Source organism: Oncorhynchus kisutch, unplaced genomic scaffold (genome assembly GCF_002021735.2).
Source record: "Oncorhynchus kisutch isolate 150728-3 unplaced genomic scaffold, Okis_V2 Okis09a-Okis19a_hom, whole genome shotgun sequence".
Classification (NCBI taxonomy): domain Eukaryota; kingdom Metazoa; phylum Chordata; class Actinopteri; order Salmoniformes; family Salmonidae; genus Oncorhynchus; species Oncorhynchus kisutch.
In genome coordinates, this window is record NW_022261985.1 from 14150395 (window position 1) to 14169062 (window position 18668).

General features: G+C 45.3%; 1 protein-coding gene across 2 annotated transcripts in view; it reads left to right on the plus strand.

Annotated features, from left to right (window-relative positions):
• Positions 1-18331, plus strand: part of LOC109883097 (CCR4-NOT transcription complex subunit 4) — a 54627-nt gene extending 36296 nt beyond the window's left edge. For both annotated transcript variants that reach the window (XM_031815425.1, XM_031815424.1), the window contains exon 12: positions 15996-18331. In XM_031815425.1, coding sequence (XP_031671285.1) covers positions 15996-16333 — 338 coding nt within the window. In that variant the 3' untranslated portion in view covers positions 16334-18331. The remainder of the gene's footprint in view (positions 1-15995) is intronic.
• The last annotated feature ends 337 nt before the right edge of the window (positions 18332-18668 follow it).

Consider the following 18668-nt stretch of genomic DNA (forward strand, 5'->3'; position numbering starts at 1 on the left):
CGTTCAGAAAGTAGGTAATACATACCATAATAATGTATACAGAGCGTTCAGAAAGCAGGTAATACATACCATAATAATGTATACAGAGCGTTCAGAAAGTAGGTAATACATACCATAATAATGTATACAGAGCGTTCAGAAAGTAGGTAATACATACCATAATAATGTATACAGAGCGTTCAGAAAGTAGGTAATACATACCATAATAATGTATACAGAGCGTTCAGAAAGTAGGTAATACATACCATAATAATGTATACAGAGCGTTCAGAAAGTAGGTAATACATACCATAATAATGTATACAGAGCGTTCAGAAAGTAGGTAATGCATACCATAATAATGTATACAGAGCGTTCAGAAAGTAGGTAATACATACCATAATAATGTATACAGAGCGTTCAGAAAGTAGGTAATACATACCATAATAATGTATACAGAGCGTTCAGAAAGTAGGTAATGCATACCATAATAATGTATACAGAGCGTTCAGAAAGTAGGTAATGCATACCATAATAATGTATACAGAGCGTTCAGAAAGTAGGTAATACATACCATAATAATGTATACAGAGCGTTCAGAAAGTAGGTAATGCATACCATAATAATGTATACAGAGCGTTCAGAAAGTAGGTAATACATACCATAATAATGTATACAGAGCGTTCAGAAAGTAGGTAATGCATACCATAATAATGTATACAGAGCGTTCAGAAAGTAGGTAATGCATACCATAATAATGTATACAGAGCGTTCAGAAAGTAGGTAATACATACCATAATAATGTATACAGAGCGTTCAGAAAGTAGGTAATGCATACCATAATAATGTATACAGAGCGTTCAGAAAGTAGGTAATGCATACCATAATAATGTATACAGAGCGTTCAGAAAGTAGGTAATGCATACCATAATAATGTATACAGAGCGTTCAGAAAGTAGGTAATACATACCATAATAATGTATACAGAGCGTTCAGAAAGTAGGTAATGCATACCATAATAATGTATACAGAGCGTTCAGAAAGTAGGTAATACATACCATAATAATGTATACAGAGCGTTCAGAAAGTAGGTAATACATACCATAATAATGTATACAGAGCGTTCAGAAAGTAGGTAATGCATACCATAATAATGTATACAGAGCGTTCAGAAAGTAGGTAATGCATACCATAATAATGTATACAGAGCGTTCAGAAAGTAGGTAATGCATACCATAATAATGTATACAGAGCGTTCAGAAAGTAGGTAATACATACCATAATAATGTATACAGAGCGTTCAGAAAGTAGGTAATGCATACCATAATAATGTATACAGAGCGTTCAGAAAGTAGGTAATACATACCATAATAATGTATACAGAGCGTTCAGAAAGTAGGTAATGCATACCATAATAATGTATACAGAGCGTTCAGAAAGTAGGTAATACATACCATAATAATGTATACAGAGCGTTCAGAAAGTAGGTAATACATACCATAATAATGTATACAGAGCGTTCAGAAAGTAGGTAATACATACCATAATAATGTATACAGAGCGTTCAGAAAGTAGGTAATACATACCATAATAATGTATACAGAGCGTTCAGAAAGTAGGTAATGCATACCATAATAATGTATACAGAGCGTTCAGAAAGTAGGTAATACATACCATAATAATGTATACAGAGCGTTCAGAAAGTAGGTAATACATACCATAATAATGTATACAGAGCGTTCAGAAAGTAGGTAATACATACCATAATAATGTGCATTCAGAAAGTATTCAGACGCCTTGACGTTTTTTTCCACATTTTGTTACGTTACAGGATTAAATAAATGTTTTCCCCTCATCAATCTACCTCACAATACCCCATAATGACATCACAATACCCGATAATGACATCACAATACCCCATAATGACATCACAATACCCCATAATGACATCACAATACCCCATAATGACATCACAATACCCCATAATGACATCACAATACCCCATAATGACATCACAATACACCATAATGACATCACAATACACCCTAATGACATCACAATACCCCATAATGACATCACAATACCCCATAATGACATCACAATACCCCATAATGACATCACAATACCCCATAATGACATCACAATACCCCATAATGGCCTCACAATACCCCATAATGGCCTCACAATACCCCATAATGGCCTCACAATACCCCATAATGGCCTCACAATACCCCATAATGACATCACAATACCCCATAATGACATCACAATACCCCATAATGACATCACAATGCCCCATAATGACAAAGCAAAAACGGGATTTTAGAAATGTTTGCTAATTTCTTACATACATATTCTTACATTACATAAGTATTCAGACCCTTTACACAGTACTTTGAGGCATCCTTGGCAGTGATTACAGCCGCGAGTCTTCTTGGGTATTTGCTCCATTCATCTTTCCCTAAATCCTGTCTAGTCTACTAGTCCCTGCCGCTGAAAAACATCCCCACAGCATGATGCTGCCACCACCATGCTTCACCGTAGGGATGGTGCCAGGTTTCCTCCAGACATGATGCTGCCACCACCATGCTTCACCGTAGTGATGGTGCCAGGTTTCCTCCAGACATGATGCTGCCACCACCATGCTTCACCGTAGGGATGGTGCCAGGTTTCCTTTGGCATTCAGGCCAAAGCGTTCAATCTTGGTTTTATAGACCAGAGAATCTTGCTTCTCATGGTCTGAGACTCTTTAGGTGCCTTTTGGGGAAACTCCAAGCGGGCTGTCATGTGCCTTTTACTGAAGAGTGGCTGGCGTCTGGCCACTCCCATTAAGACCTGATTGGTGGAGTGCTTCGGAAAGGTTCTCCCATCTCCCATAACATGATACAGTCCAGACTCCCAGTACAGACTAAGTAGAGAGAGAACACGATACAGTCCAGACTCCCAGTACAGACTAAGTGGAGAGGACTTGGGTATAATGTATAAAATATAGTCAATGAGGACTTCGGAATAATGTATGAAATATCGTCAGTAAGAAGAACTGAAGGATAATGTATTTATTAACTAGTCAGAAGGACTTTGGGATAATGTATGAAATATAGTCAGTGAGAATGACTTGGGGATAATGTATTTAACTAGTCAGAAGGACTTTGGGATAATGTATGAAATATAGTCAGCGAGAATGACTATACCACTGTTTATGAAATAAACAGTGGTATAGATGCATGTAGTGCTATATACTTAGTCGATAAGCATCCGGGATCCAAGCTGTTTATAATGGGGACATGGAACGCTGCCAGTGGTAGTTATGACTGGGAACAGCTGCCAGTGGTAGTTATGACTGGGAACAGCTGCCAGTGGTAGTTATGACTGGGAACAGCTGTCCGTGGTAGTTATGACGGGGAACAGCTGCCAGTGGTAGTTATGACTGGGAAAAGCTGCCCGTGGTAGTTATGACTGGGGAAAAGCTGCCCGTGGTAGTTATGACTGGGAACAGCTGCCAGTGGTAGTTATGACTGGGAACAGCTGTCAGTGTTTATAATGGAGACATGGAACGCTGCCAGTGGTAGTTATGACTGGGAACAGCTGCCAGTGGTAGTTATGACTGGGAACAGCTGTCAGTGTTTATAATGGAGACATGGAACGCTGCCAGTGGTAGTTATGACTGGGAACAGCTGCCAGTGGTAGTTATGACTGGGAACAGCTGCCCGTGGTAGTTATGACTGGGAAAAGCTGTCAGTGTTTATAATGGAGACATGGAACGCTGCCAGTGGTAGTTATGACTGGGAACAGCTGCCAGTGGTAGTTATGACTGGGAACAGCTGCCAGTGGTAGTTATGACTGGGAACAGCTGCCCGTGGTAGTTATGACTGGGAAAAGCTGTCCGTGTTTATAATGGAGACATGGAACGCTGCCAGTGGTAGTTATGACTGGGAACAGCTGCCCGTGGTAGTTATGACTGGGAACAGCTGCCAGTGGTAGTTATGACTGGGAACAGCTGCCAGTGGTAGTTATGACTGGGAACAGCTGCCAGTGGTAGTTATGACTGGGAACAGCTGTCCGTGTTTATAATGGAGACATGGAACGCTGCCAGTGGTAGTTATGACTGGGAACAGCTGCCAGTGGTGACTGGGAACAGCTGCCAGTGGTAGTTATGACTGGGAACAGCTGCCCGTGGTAGTTATGACTGGGAACAGCTGCCCGTGGTAGTTATGACTGGGAACAGCTGTCCGTGGTAGTTATGACTGGGAACAGCTGTCCGTGTTTCTAATGGAGACATGGAACGCTGCCAGTGGTAGTTATGACTGGGAAAAGCTGTCCGTGGTAGTTATGACTGGGAAAAACCCAACCCTGCAGCTCTCTTTTGTTGTTGTTTTTTTGTCCACAAACAATCCCATGAGGTCATTGAATTGCATTGCATTGTGGGTAGGTAATAGGGTAAACATGAGCGAGAGAACCACTGGGTGGCAGCACATGAATACCCTAGTGTAGTGTCGTGGCTGGAATGACCATCAGAACAGAACAGACTCACCCAGTCAGCCAACAGTATAGAAGATGTCATAGGATGTTAATTCCAGGGTCATATGTACGGATTTTGCATCACTGTTTGGCTACATAGCTTTGAAATCATGTATAATAATAATTATATAATAATAATAATAATAATATTTAGCAAATTGATCAAAGAATCTAAATGCCTTTGGTTAGGTAGTTGAGCTCCTACATTGACTGCAAACCATTTTTACAATCCATCTTTCTCTCTGACTGACCGACAACGTAATCCTCCCAGGACGAGTCAGATCTGTCTGACCAGTTTAGGAATCAGACCATGGTCTCGGACCTGAACGACCTCTTCCTGTTTGAAGAACAGCAATAAACACGTTTATCAGAGCCACCACCTCTCTCGCTCCTCATTCGTCCATCAGCTCTTTGTTTGGCTGTTGCTGACCCACCTCTGCTCTCTGGATGGCTGCCCAGAAAACAATGTCATCACCCCCCCCCAGCCTAGGGCTGTATCTCAAATAGCACTTGTTCCCTATATAGTGTAGAACAACTTGTGACCAGGCCGTTTGGGGTCAGCCCTGGTTCTGGGTCGTTCATCCTGTGAGGCTGACAAGTGAGTGCGGCTCCTCTTCGCTTTTCCGTTTACCTCAGCTGCTCCTCCCCTCCTCGGCTCTCCTCCGCTCCTCTCCCCTTCTCCTCTCCCCTTCTCTACTCTCCTCCCTTCTGCTCTCCCCTTCTGATCTCCTTCTCTCCCCTTCTCTACTCTCCTCCCTTCTGATCTTCTCCTCTCCCCTTCTCTGCTCTCCTCCGCTCCTCTCCCCTGCTCCTCTCCCCTTCTCTACTCTTCTCCCCTTCTCTACTCTTCTCCCTTCTGATCTCCTCCTCTCCCCTTCTCCACTCTTCTCCCTTCCGATCTTCTCCTCTTCCCTCGGCTCTCCTCCGCTCCTCTCCCCTTCTCCACTCTCCTCCCTTCCGATCTCCTCCTCTCCTCTCCCCTTCTCCACTCCACTCCCCTTCTCCACTCCTCTCCTCTTCTCCACTCTCCTCCCTTTCACTCTCCTCCTCTCCTCTTCCCTCTGCTCTCCTCCCCTTCCGATCTCCTCCTCCTCCTCTCCCCTCCTTTCATCTCCTCCCAAATACGTCAGTCAGGGAGACTGAGGCCAAGCACCCTCCCTCTCCTTCCCTGACTTCTCTCTCCCTCCACTGATGGAGATATGGGAGACAAGATTGAGGTCTAAATCTAAAAGTGTGTTTTTGGTCAGGACACGACACACCGACTCAAACACCCAGAGTGCATCCCATATAGCACACTCTTCCCTACACTGACTCAGAAACACCCAGAGTGTATCCCATATAGCACACTCTTCCCTACACTGACTCAGAAACACCCAGAGTGTATCCCATATAGCACACTCTTCCCTACACTGACTCAGAAACACCCAGAGTGTATCCCATATAGCACACTCTTCCATACACTGACTCAGAAACACCCAGAGTGTATCCCATATAGCACACTCTTCCCTACACTGACTCAGAAACACCCAGAGTGTATCCCATATAGCACACTCTTCCCTACACTGACTCAGAAACACCCAGAGTGTATCCCATATAGCACACTCTTCCATACACTGACTCAGAAACACCCAGAGTGTATCCCATATAGCACACTCTTCCCTACACTGACTCAGAAACACCCAGAGTGTATCCCATACAGCACACTCTTCCCTACACTGACTCAGAAACACCCAGAGTGTATCCCATACAGCACACTGCATATTTTTGTCCCCCAGCATAAGGTGCACCTGTGTAATGATCATGCTTTATTTCCATGGTCATATTGTGGCTAGGAAACAAGGGAAGACGCTTTGTAAAATATAAGACACCCAGGTTTTAAACAGTGAAGATGATGGTCAAAATGCTGACCCCTTTCTACTGAGATTCAAGGTGGGCCATGTGCTCTGAGTGACAGACACTTCAAGGTGGGCCATGTGCTCTGAGTGACAGGCACTTCAAGGTGGGCCATGTGCTCTGAGTGACAGGCACTTCAAGGTGGGCCATGTGCTCTGAGTGACAGGAACTTCAAGGTGGGCCATGTGCTCTGAGTGACAGGCACTTCAAGGTGGGCCATGTGCTCTGAGTGACAGGCACTTCAAGGTGGGCCATGTGCTCTGAGTGACAGACACTTCAAGGTGGGCCATGTGCTCTGAGCGACAGGCACTTCAAGGTGGGCCATGTGCTCTGAGTGACAGGCACTTCAAGGTGGGCCATGTGCTCTGAGTGACAGGCACTTCAAGGTGGGCCATGTGCTCTGAGCCACAGGCACTTCAAGGTGGGCCATGTGCTCTGAGTGACAGACACTTCAAGGTGGGCCATGTACTCTGAGCGACAGGCACTTCAAGGTGGGCCATGTGCTCTGAGCCACAGGCACTTCAAGGTGGGCCATGTGCTCTGAGCCACAGGCACTTCAAGGTGGGCCATGTACTCTGAGCCACAGGCACTTCAAGGTGGGCCATGTACTCAGAGCCACAGGCACTTCAAGGTGGGCCATGTGCTCTGCGTGACAGGCACTGACCTTCACTCTCTGGTCTTGAGACCGTCTAATCTGAACGGTGTCTGGAGAATGTCAACAGAATCAAGCCTTTAGACATTATACTTCATTATATTTGTCAAACTGGACTGGCCTTTATTTATGTACTGAGGTGAATATACCCCATCCAGACACTGAGGTGAATATACCCCATCCAGACACTGAGGTGAATATACCCCATCCAGACACTGAGGTGAATATACCCCATCCAGACACTGAGGTGAATATACCCCATCCAGACACTGAGGTGAATATACCCCATCCAGACACTGAGGTGAATATACCCCATCCAGACACTGAGGTGAATATACCCCATCCAGACACTGAGGTGAATATACCCCATCCAGACACTGAGGTGAATATACCCCATCCAGACACTGAGGTGAATATACCCCATCCAGACACTGAGGTGAATATACCCCATCCAGACACTGAGATGAATATACCCCATCTAGACACGGAGGTGAATATACCCCATCCAGACACTGAGGTGAATATACCACACTGAGGTGAATATACCACATCCAGACACTGAGGTGAATATACCACATCCAGACACTGAGGTGAATATACCACATCCAGACACTGAGATGAATATACCACATCCAGACACTGAGGTGAATATACCACATCCAGACACTGAGGTGAATATACCACATCCAGACACTGAGGTGAATATACCACACTGAGATTAATATACCACATCCAGACACTGAGATGAATATACTACATCCAGACACTGAGGTGAATATACCACACTGAGGTGAATATACCCCATCCAGACACTGAGGTGAATATACCCCATCCAGACACTGAGGTGAATATACCCCATCCAGACACTGAGATGAATATACCCCATCCAGACACTGAGATGAATATACCCCATCTAGACACGGAGGTGAATATACCCCATCCAGACACTGAGGTGAATATACCACACTGAGGTGAATATACCACATCCAGACACTGAGGTGAATATACCACATCCAGACACTGAGGTGAATATACCACATCCAGACACTGAGATGAATATACCACATCCAGACACTGAGGTGAATATACCACATCCAGACACTGAGGTGAATATACCACATCCAGACACTGAGGTGAATATACCACACTGAGATTAATATACCACATCCAGACACTGAGATGAATATACTACATCCAGACACTGAGGTGAATATACCACACTGAGATGAATATACCACATCCAGACACTGAGGTGAATATACCACATCCAGACACTGAGGTGAATATACCACATCCAGACACTGAGATGAATATACCACATCCAGACACTGAGATGAATATACCACATCCAGACACTGAGGTGAATATACCACATCCAGACACTGACATGAATATACCACATCCAGACACTGAGGTGAATATACCACACTGAGGTGAATATACCCCATCCAGACACTGAGGTGAATATACCACATCCAGACACTGAGGTGAATATACCACATCCAGACACTGAGGTGAATATACCACATCCAAACACTGAGGTGAATATACCACACTGATGTGAATATACCACATCCAGACACTGAGATGAATATACCACATCCAGACACTGAGGTGAATGTACCACATCCAGACACTGAGGTGAATATACCACATCCAGACACTGAGGTGAATATACCACATCCAAACACTGAGGTGAATATACCACATCCAGCCACTGAGATGAATATACCACACTGAGGTGAATATACCACATCCAGACACTGAGATGAATATACCACACTGAGGTGAATATACCACATCCAGACACTGAGATGAATATACCACACTGAGGTGAATATACCACATCCAGACACTGAGGTGAATATACCACATCCAGACACTGAGATGAATATACCACACTGAGATGAATATACCACATCCAGACACTGATGAATATACCACATCCAGACACTGAGATGAATATACCACATCCAGACACTGAGATGAATATACCACATCCAGACACTGAGATGAATATACCACATCCAGACACTGAGATGAATATACCACATCCAGACACTGAGATGAATATACCACATCCAGACACTGAGATGAATATACCACATCCAGACACTGAGATTAATATACCACATCCAGACACTGAGATGAATATACCCCATCCAGACACTGAGATGAATATACCCCATCCAGACACTGAGATGAATATACCCCATCCAGACACTGAGATGAATATACCACATCCAGACACTGAGGTGAATATACCACATCCAGACACGGAGGTGAATATACCACACTGAGATGAATATACCACATCCAGACACTGAGATGAATATACCCCATCCAGACACTGAGATGAATATACCCCATCCAGACACTGAGATGAATATACCACATCCAGACACTGAGGTGAATATACCACATCCAGACACTGAGGTGAATATACCACACTGAGATGAATATACCACATCCAGACACTGAGGTGAATATACCACACTGAGATGAATATACCACATCCAGCCACTGAGATGAATCTAGATCATTGTGCACTGCAGACAACTGTACAGCCCATCCTCCAACAGTCTCCATTTTGAAAGCAGGTGCTTTTAAACTGACAGCCTCTCGTTGTTGTGTGCGGTGTTGTATGTTGCGTGTGCTCTGACTATCAAGTCATAGTTCACAGCGAGCCACTGAGCTTTTTGGCAGACATTACTACCCTCCCTCCCAACTCCCCAAATCCCCCAGCCCATCTTACAACAGCATTATGATTCAGTTAGATGAATGTTTCTAAGGGTCAGTTCTCACTCTCTCCTCTGTGTTGTGTTTGCTGCAGACAGAGAGTTCAATGACACCTTCTTGGCGTTCTTCTCTAGGATGATGTCTGCCTAGTTTCGCTCTGAGGTGTTCCCTGAGATGGCCTGTTTGGCTCTCTGGTTCCCTGAGATGGCCTGTCTGGTGGCCTGTCTGCTTTTCTGGTTCCCTGAGATGGCCTGTCTGGCTCTCTGGTTCCCTGAGATGGCCTGTCCGGCTCTCTGGTTCCCTGAGATGGCCTGTCCGGCTCTCTGGTTCCCTGAGATGGCCTGTCCGGCTCTCTGGTTCCCTGAGATGGCCTGTCCGGCTCTCTGGTTCCCTGAGATGGCCTGTCTGGTTCCCTGAGATGGCCTCTCTGGTTCCCTGAGATGGCCTCTCTGGTTCCCTGAGATGGCCTGTCTGGTTCCCTGAGATGGCCTGTCTGGTTCCCTGAGATGGCCTGTCTGGTTCCCTGAGATGGCCTGTCTGGTTCCCTGAGATGGCCTGTCTGGTTCCCTGAGATGGCCTGTCTGGTTCCCTGAGATGGCCTGTCTGGTTCCCTGAGATGGCCTGTCTGGTTCCCTGAGATGGCCTGTCTGGTTCCCTGAGATGGCCTGTCTGGCTCTCTGGTTCCCTGAGATGGCCTGTCTGGCAATTTAGTAACCTAAATGCTATATAGGAAGCGTGTGGTGTGTTGCCATTTGGTGGCCATTCTCAGACAATGTTGTTTCTCATGGTCAAGTGTTCTTTTAGGTGCCTTTTGGCAAAGTCTAAGTGGGCACTCATGTGCTTTTTACTGAGGAGTGGCTTCCGTCTGGCCACTCTACCATAAAGTCCTGATTGGTGGAGTGCTGCAGAGGTGGTTGTCTTTTCTGGAAGTTTCTCCGATCTCCACAGAGGAACTCTGGAGCTCTGTCAGAGTGACCATCGGGTTCTTGGTCACCTCCCTGGTCAATTGAATTTACCACAGGTGGACTCCAAGTTGAAAAACATCTCAAGGATGATCAATGGAAACAGGATGCACCTGAACTCAATTTCAAGTCTCATAGCAAAGGGTCTGAATCCTTGCATCTCAGGGAACCAGAGAGCCAAAGGGTCTGAATCCTTGCATCTCAGGGAACCAGAGAGCCAAAGGGTCTGAATCCTTATGCAAATAATACATTTTTATTTTTATTAATTTGCACAAAAAAAAAGAATAAATCCTGTTTGCTTTGTCATTATGGGGTATCGTGTGATGTCATTATGGGGTATCGTGTGATGTCAGTATGGGGGGTTGTGATGTCAGTATGGGGTGTTGTGATGTCAGTATGGGGGGTTGTGATGTCATTATGGGGGGTTGTGATGTCATTATGGGGGGTTGTGATGTCAGTATGGGGTATCGTGTGATGTCAGTATGGGGGGTTGTGATGTCAGTATGGGGTGTTGTGATGTCAGTATGGGGGGTTGTGATGTCATTATGGGGGGTTGTGATGTCATTATGGGGGGTTGTGATGTCAGTATGGGGTATCGTGTGATGTCAGTATGGGGGGTTGTGATGTCAGTATGGGGTGTTGTGATGTCAGTATGGGGGGTTGTGATGTCATTATGGGGGGTTGTGATGTCAGTATGGGGTGTTGTGATGTCATTATGGGGGGTTGTGATGTCAGTATGGGGTGTTGTGATGTCATTATGGGGTGTTGTGATGTCATTATGGGGTGTTGTGATGTCAGTATGGGGGGTTGTGATGTCATTATGGGGGGTTGTGATGTCATTATGGGGTGTTGTGATGTCAGTATGGGGGGTTGTGATGTCAGTATGGGGGGTTGTGATGTCATTATGGGGGGTTGTGATGTCAGTATGGGGTGTTGTGATGTCATTATGGGGGGTTGTGATGTCAGTATGGGGTGTTGTGATGTCATTATGGGGTGTTGTGATGTCAGTATGGGGGGTTGTGATGTCAGTATGGGGTGTTGTGATGTCATTATGGGGTGTTGTGATGTCATTATGGGGGGTTGTGATGTCATTATGGGGGGTTGTGATGTCAGTATGGGGGGTTGTGATGTCATTATGGGGGGTTGTGATGTCAGTATGGGGGGTTGTGATGTCAGTATGGGGTATTGTGATGTCAGTATGGGGTGTTGTGATGTCAGTATGGGGTGTTGTGATGTCATTATGGGGGGTTGTGATGTCAGTATGGGGTGTTGTGATGTCATTATGGGGTGTTGTGATGTCATTATGGGGTGTTGTGATGTCAGTATGGGGGGTTGTGATGTCATTATGGGGGGTTGTGATGTCATTATGGGGGGTTGTGATGTCATTATGGGGGGTTGTGATGTCATTATGGGGGGTTGTGATGTCATTATGGGGGGTTGTGATGTCAGTATGGGGGGTTGTGATGTCAGTATGGGGTGTTGTGATGTCAGTATGGGGTGTTGTGATGTCAGTATGGGGTATTGTGATGTCAGTATGGGGTGTTGTGATGTCAGTATGGGGTGTTGTGATGTCAGTATGGGGTGCTGTGATGTCAGTATGGGGTGTTGTGATGTCAGTATGGGGTGTTGTGATGTCAGTATGGGGTGTTGTGATGTCAGTATGGGGTATTGTGATGTCAGTATGGGGTATTGTGATGTCAGTATGGGGTGTTGTGATGTCAGTATGGGGTATTGTGATGTCAGTATGGGGTGCTGTGATGTCAGTATGGGGTGTTGTGATGTCAGTATGGGGTATTGTGATGTCAGTATGGGGTGTTGTGATGTCAGTATGGGGTGTTGTGATGTCAGTATGGGGTGTTGTGATGTCAGTATGGGGTGTTGTGATGTCAGTATGGGGTGTTGTGATGTCAGTATGGGGTGTTGTGATGTCAGTATGGGGTATTGTGATGTCAGTATGGGGTATTGTGATGTCAGTATGGGGTGTTGTGATGTCAGTATGGGGTATTGTGATGTCAGTATGGGGTGTTGTGATGTCAGTATGGGGTGTTGTGATGTCAGTATGGGGTGCTGTGATGTCAGTATGGGGTGCTGTGATGTCAGTATGGGGTGTTGTGATGTCAGTATGGGGTGTTGTGATGTCAGTATGGGGTGTTGTGATGTCAGTATGGGGTGTTGTGATGTCAGTATGGGGTGTTGTGATGTCAGTATGGGGTGTTGTGATGTCAGTATGGGGTATTGTGATGTCAGTATGGGGTATTGTGATGTCAGTATGGGGTATCGTGTGATGTCAGTATGGGGTATCGTGTGATGTCAGTATGGGGTATTGTGATGTCAGTATGGGGTGTTGTGATGTCAGTATGGGGTGTTGTGATGTCAGTATGGGGTATTGTGATGTCAGTATGGGGTATTGTGATGTCAGTATGGGGTATCGTGTGATGTCAGTATGGGGTATCGTGTGATGTCAGTATGGGGTATTGTGATGTCAGTATGGGGTGTTGTGATGTCAGTATGGGGTGTTGTGATGTCAGTATGGGGTGTTGTGATGTCAGTATGGGGTATCGTGATGTCAGTATGGGGTGCTGTGATGTCAGTATGGGGTATCGTGTGATGTCAGTATGGGGTATCGTGTGATGTCAGTATGGGGTGTTGTGATGTCAGTATGGGGTGTTGTGATGTCAGTATGGGGTGTTGTGATGTCAGTATGGGGTATCGTGTGATGTCAGTATGGGGTATTGTGATGTCAGTATGGGGTATTGTGATGTCAGTATGGGGTATCGTGTGATGTCAGTATGGGGTATCGTGTGATGTCAGTATGGGGTATCGTGTGATGTCAGTATGGGGTATCGTGTGATGTCAGTATGGGGTATCGTGTGATGTCAGTATGGGGTATCGTGTGATGTCAGTATGGGGTATTGTGATGTCAGTATGGGGTGTTGTGATGTCAGTATGGGGTGTTGTGATGTCAGTATGGGGTATTGTGATGTCAGTATGGGGTGTTGTGATGTCAGTATGGGGTATCGTGTGATGTCAGTATGGGGTATCGTGTGATGTCAGTATGGGGTATTGTGATGTCAGTATGGGGTATCGTGTGATGTCAGTATGGGGTATTGTGATGTCAGTATGGGGTATTGTGATGTCAGTATGGGGTATTGTGATGTCAGTATGGGGTATCGTGTGTAGATTGATGAGGAAAAAATGTATTGAATCCATTTTAGAATAAGGATGTAACGTAACAATATGTGTGAACAAGTCAAGGGTTCTGGAATACTTGTCGAATGCCCTGTATGTTGTGTTTTGGGCAGGGCAGAGATAGTCAAGCCAGGGCTTGCTTGGCAGATGTAGGCCCAGGATTTGGGTTTTGTCAGAAACAACCACTAGTCTACATGTAATCTGGGATTAAATGTATTCGGACACGTAATCCCAGTATATTGCTGTGTCATTATGTATGTATCCATAATATGTATTATGGAGAGGCTGTGAGAGGCTGTGAGAGGCTGTGAGACACTGAGAGACTGTGACTGTGTGAGACTGTGAGAGACTGTGACTGTGTGAGACTGTGAGAGACTGTGAGACTGAGACTGTGTGAGACTGTGTGAGACTGTGTGAGACTGTGAGAGACTGTGACTGTGTGAGACTGTGAGAGACTGCGAGACACTGTGAGAGACTGTGAGACACTGTGAATGGAAAAGAAGGGAATTATACCATTTTACATCTGTTGTTAATTTCTATTTAGAGTTCAGAGACGGTACAAACGATAGAACACAAAGGGAATTTCCTTATGGCATTACGGTATGCTACACATCCAGCTGGACTTCCTGTCTGCTCCTTATGCTATACATCCAGCTGGACTTCCTGTCTGCTCCTTATGCTACACATCCAGCTGGACTCCCTGTCTGTTCCTTATGCTATACATCCAGCTGGACTCCCTGTCTGTTCCTTATGCTATACATCCAGCTGGGCTGCATGGGGAGACCAGGTGTGTTGTTCCTTATGCAATACATCCCTCTGTCTCTCTCCTTCCATCCACTGTCAGATACTGTTCTGTTTAGAATGTCTATTACCGAAGTGCATAAATTCACAGACATTATCAGAGAACTGTATCTTCTGAGTGTGAGGATAGTGGCTGACTGAAGCTCTCCCTATACTACCATAATGTCTGTCTGCTCTAGTGTCAACCCAACGGTCTCAGTAAAATACTATGGGAAGTAGATTGTCCAATAGGGCTGTTCTCTTCACCCCTGTCGTCCATAACAGCCTGGAAACTATGCTGAAATCAATGGCAGTAAAACAGGGTTATTGCCAATTGTACATCGACCAATCAATGCACTCCGTCTAGGGTCCCATCCAATCAATTTCTTCCTTTTAAGATGATGTTCAATCACCAGCGGGCAGAAGACCGCATCAATCTGATAAGAAATGGTTATCGTGGTCCAAATGGCACCCTATTCCCTCTGAGCCCTGGTCTATAGTAGTGTTCTATATAGGGCCCTGGTCTAATATAGAGCCCTGGTCTATAGTAGTGTTCTATATAGGGCCCTGGTCTATAGTAGTGTTCTATATAGGGCCCTGGTCTATAGTAGTGTTCTATATAGGGCCCTGGTCTATAGTAATGTTCTGTATAGGGCCCTGGTCTATAGTAGTGTTCTATATAGGGCCCTGGTCTATAGTAGTGTTATATATAGGGAATAGGGAAACTATAAAACTCAGCCACTTCCTGTCTGGGAAGATCTGCTAATGCTAGCTGTTAGGCCTCAAGGCTTTTTGTCGTATTAGTAGGTCTTGACTCCAGACAGACAGGTCCTCTACACAGAGGATTTCTCCTCTAACGGCTAATCATGTAATGGTGGCCAATCATTGTGGCTGTCTGTCTCTGTGTGGTTTTAATAATTTAATAGCAAGCTCTCCCGTCAGCCAGCCAGGCCCAGCTCTCCTTTCTGTAGCTGTCCTGTCGGAGGGAGGCAGCCTGGTTAGTGATGAGGATCCTGGGTCTGTCAGTGCTGACATCAGTCTCGGAGTTCTTTCTCCACCCTGAGTTTTGTCAGTTGGACTTCAGGCTTGTTCTGTACTGTGGTTCTCATTAACTCTTCTCTCTCTCTCTCTCTCTCTGTCTCTCTCTGTCTCTCTCTGTCTCTCTCTCTGTCTCTCTCTGTCTCTCTCTGTCTCCCTCTCTCTCTGCCTCTCTCCCTCTCTCTCTGCCTCTCTCTCTCTCTCACTGCCTCTCTCTCTGCCTCTCTCTCTCTCTCTGCCTCCAGGTTTCCCATCGTCAGCAGGCAACAGTTTTGACTCCCTCCAGGATGACAACCCTCCCCACTGGCTCAAGTCCCTTCAGGCCCTTACAGAGATGGATGCTCCATCTATCCCCAGCTCCACTGCGAACCCGAACCCCCAGCAGCCCAACTCACACAGCGGCCAGGTCCGTCCTCACCACAGACCCAGCTGGGCCCCCTTCCCACCCCCATCCACAGCCTCTCACAACCCCCACCCAGTCGGCCACTTCCACTCCCCACCTCCAGGCTTCCAGACTGCTTTCAGACCCCCGACTCAGACACCCACAGAGCTGCTCCAGAGCGCCGGCATGGACCGCCACTAGGGGGCGATGCTGTGAAGTGGACTTCTGATTCCCGTCTTTAAATCACCCCACAGAAACATAAATTAAACTAAATCGGATGTAATTAACACAATCAAAAATATTAAGAGATGTTGTTCTTCCTGGTGAGCTGGTTTTCTGATCCTGTGTTCCATCTTGGTTGGGTTGTTTCAGTTGGTCTATAGAGGCAAACTACTATCCTGCTATACTCTCTGTCTGTCTACCTGGTCCTGTCTGTCTACCTGGTCCTGTCTGTCTACCTGGTCCTGTCTGTCTGTCTGTCTGTCTGTCTGTCTACCTGGTCCTGTCTGTCTGTCTGTCTGTCTACCTGGCCCTGTCGATCTGTCTGTCTCTCTGTCGGTCTCTCTCTGTCTGTCTCTCTGTCTGTGTCTGTCTGTCTACCTGGCCCCTGTCTGTCTACCTGGCCCCTGTCTGTCTACCTGGCCCCTGTCTGTCTACCTGGCCCCTGTCTGTCTACCTGGCCCCTGTCTGTCTACCTGTCCCCTGTCTGTCTACCTGGCCCCTGTCTGTCTACCTGGCCCCTGTCTGTCTACCTGGCCCCTGTCTGTCCAACCACATCGTGACCGATAACAGTTACCAGATGTTCCCAGGTTTCTATGGCAGCATTAGTGACGGCACCATCGGGATTTGACGGCAAGCTTAAAGAGGAACATTTGAAGATGTCAAAACAGAGATATGATCCAGATATTAAAATAGTGTGTTTTATCACAAATATAACTGAACGTCAAAGCTACGAATCAGATCTCAAACGGAACCCCGTTACCTATATAGTTCACTACTTCCTAGGACCCATGGGGCTCTGGTCTAAAGCGGTGTCCTACATAGGTTTTGAGTGCGTCCCTCACCTCCGTTTTGTTGATACGCAGCTTCCTGCCAGACCCCGAGACGTAAGCTTCTGATTCGCAGATCAAATCGGGGTACGTCACACTTCCTCTTTGATCCGGTGGGCTGTTCTTCCTTTTGCTCTATGGACGTCCAGGCACCACACCCTTAATCACATCACAGTCACATCACAGTCAACTTTTACCGGTTGAACGTGGACACAAATATAATTATTTTTCTATAATTTCCCCCCTGGAAATATTATTTTGAGATATGCAAATGAGGTGATATTTCATTTTTTTTCAAATGCACTTATTTGCATATCACGCGAATACATTATTCTGGACACTGGGTTTAAAGTCACAAATATTTAGGCTATTTAATTTTGTTAGGACACTCCACGACTGGATTTATACATAACAGATTGTGAATGAAACCTTTTTTTACACATTTCTATCTGTCAAAAATACTCAAATGCAATTTTTTTCAGGAGAAAATGTAATCTAGAATTTTAAAAAATTACGACACGTCAACTAATCCCTATGTATAAGTAGGAAAATAGGTCTAAGGATAACCACACACAGTTTGGTGACCGCTGATGCTTCTGAAGATGAGGAAACAGAGTTGTTGTGTGGTAAGTCTGTCGGGAAATGGCAGTTTGAAACACAGAATCTACCCTGCCAAGCACAGTACCAGGCAAACGTTTAGACACATCTACTCATTCAAGGGTTTTTCTTTATTTTTACTATTTTCTACATTGTAAAATAGTAGTGAAGACATCAAAACTATGAAATAACATATGTGGAATTATATCGTAGCCAAAACAGTGTTCAACAAATCAAAATCTATTTTATATTTGAGATTTTTTTCAAAGTAGCCACTTTTTTGTGGTCTTGATGACAGCTTTGCTCACTCTTGTCATTCTATCAATCCATGAATGAGGAGGTGTGTCTCAACGTTTGTGTTCTTGACAGCTTTGCTCACTCTGTCATTCTGTCAACCCTTGAATGAGGAGGTGTGTCTCAACGTTTGCTACTGTGTTCAGACCCAATCACAATCTCTTCAAATTAAGTTACTAAATATAGTCCAGTTTGTTACATTCGTTATTAAATTGGTTTTTACCATGATGGACGTAGGTCCATTTATCAGTGGTTACAATTCATGGCATTTAGTAGTGTTATTTAACAAGGCAATGCCAGATAAGAACAAATACTTATTTACAATGACGGTGGACCCCAGACCAAACCCGGTCTACCCCAGACCAAACCCGGACGACGCTGGGCCAATTGTGAACCGCCCTGTGGGACTCCTAATCACAGCCGGATGTGATTCAGCCTGGATTCGAACCAGGTACTGTAGTGATGAACTGAGATGCAGTGCCTTAGACCACTCAGGAGCAATCATTAGTATGATAAACGAATGAAAATATACATTTTCTTAAACTTTTTGACATTTTTTATTTGTACTTTTTGAAAAATTCATGGGCCAAAAATAT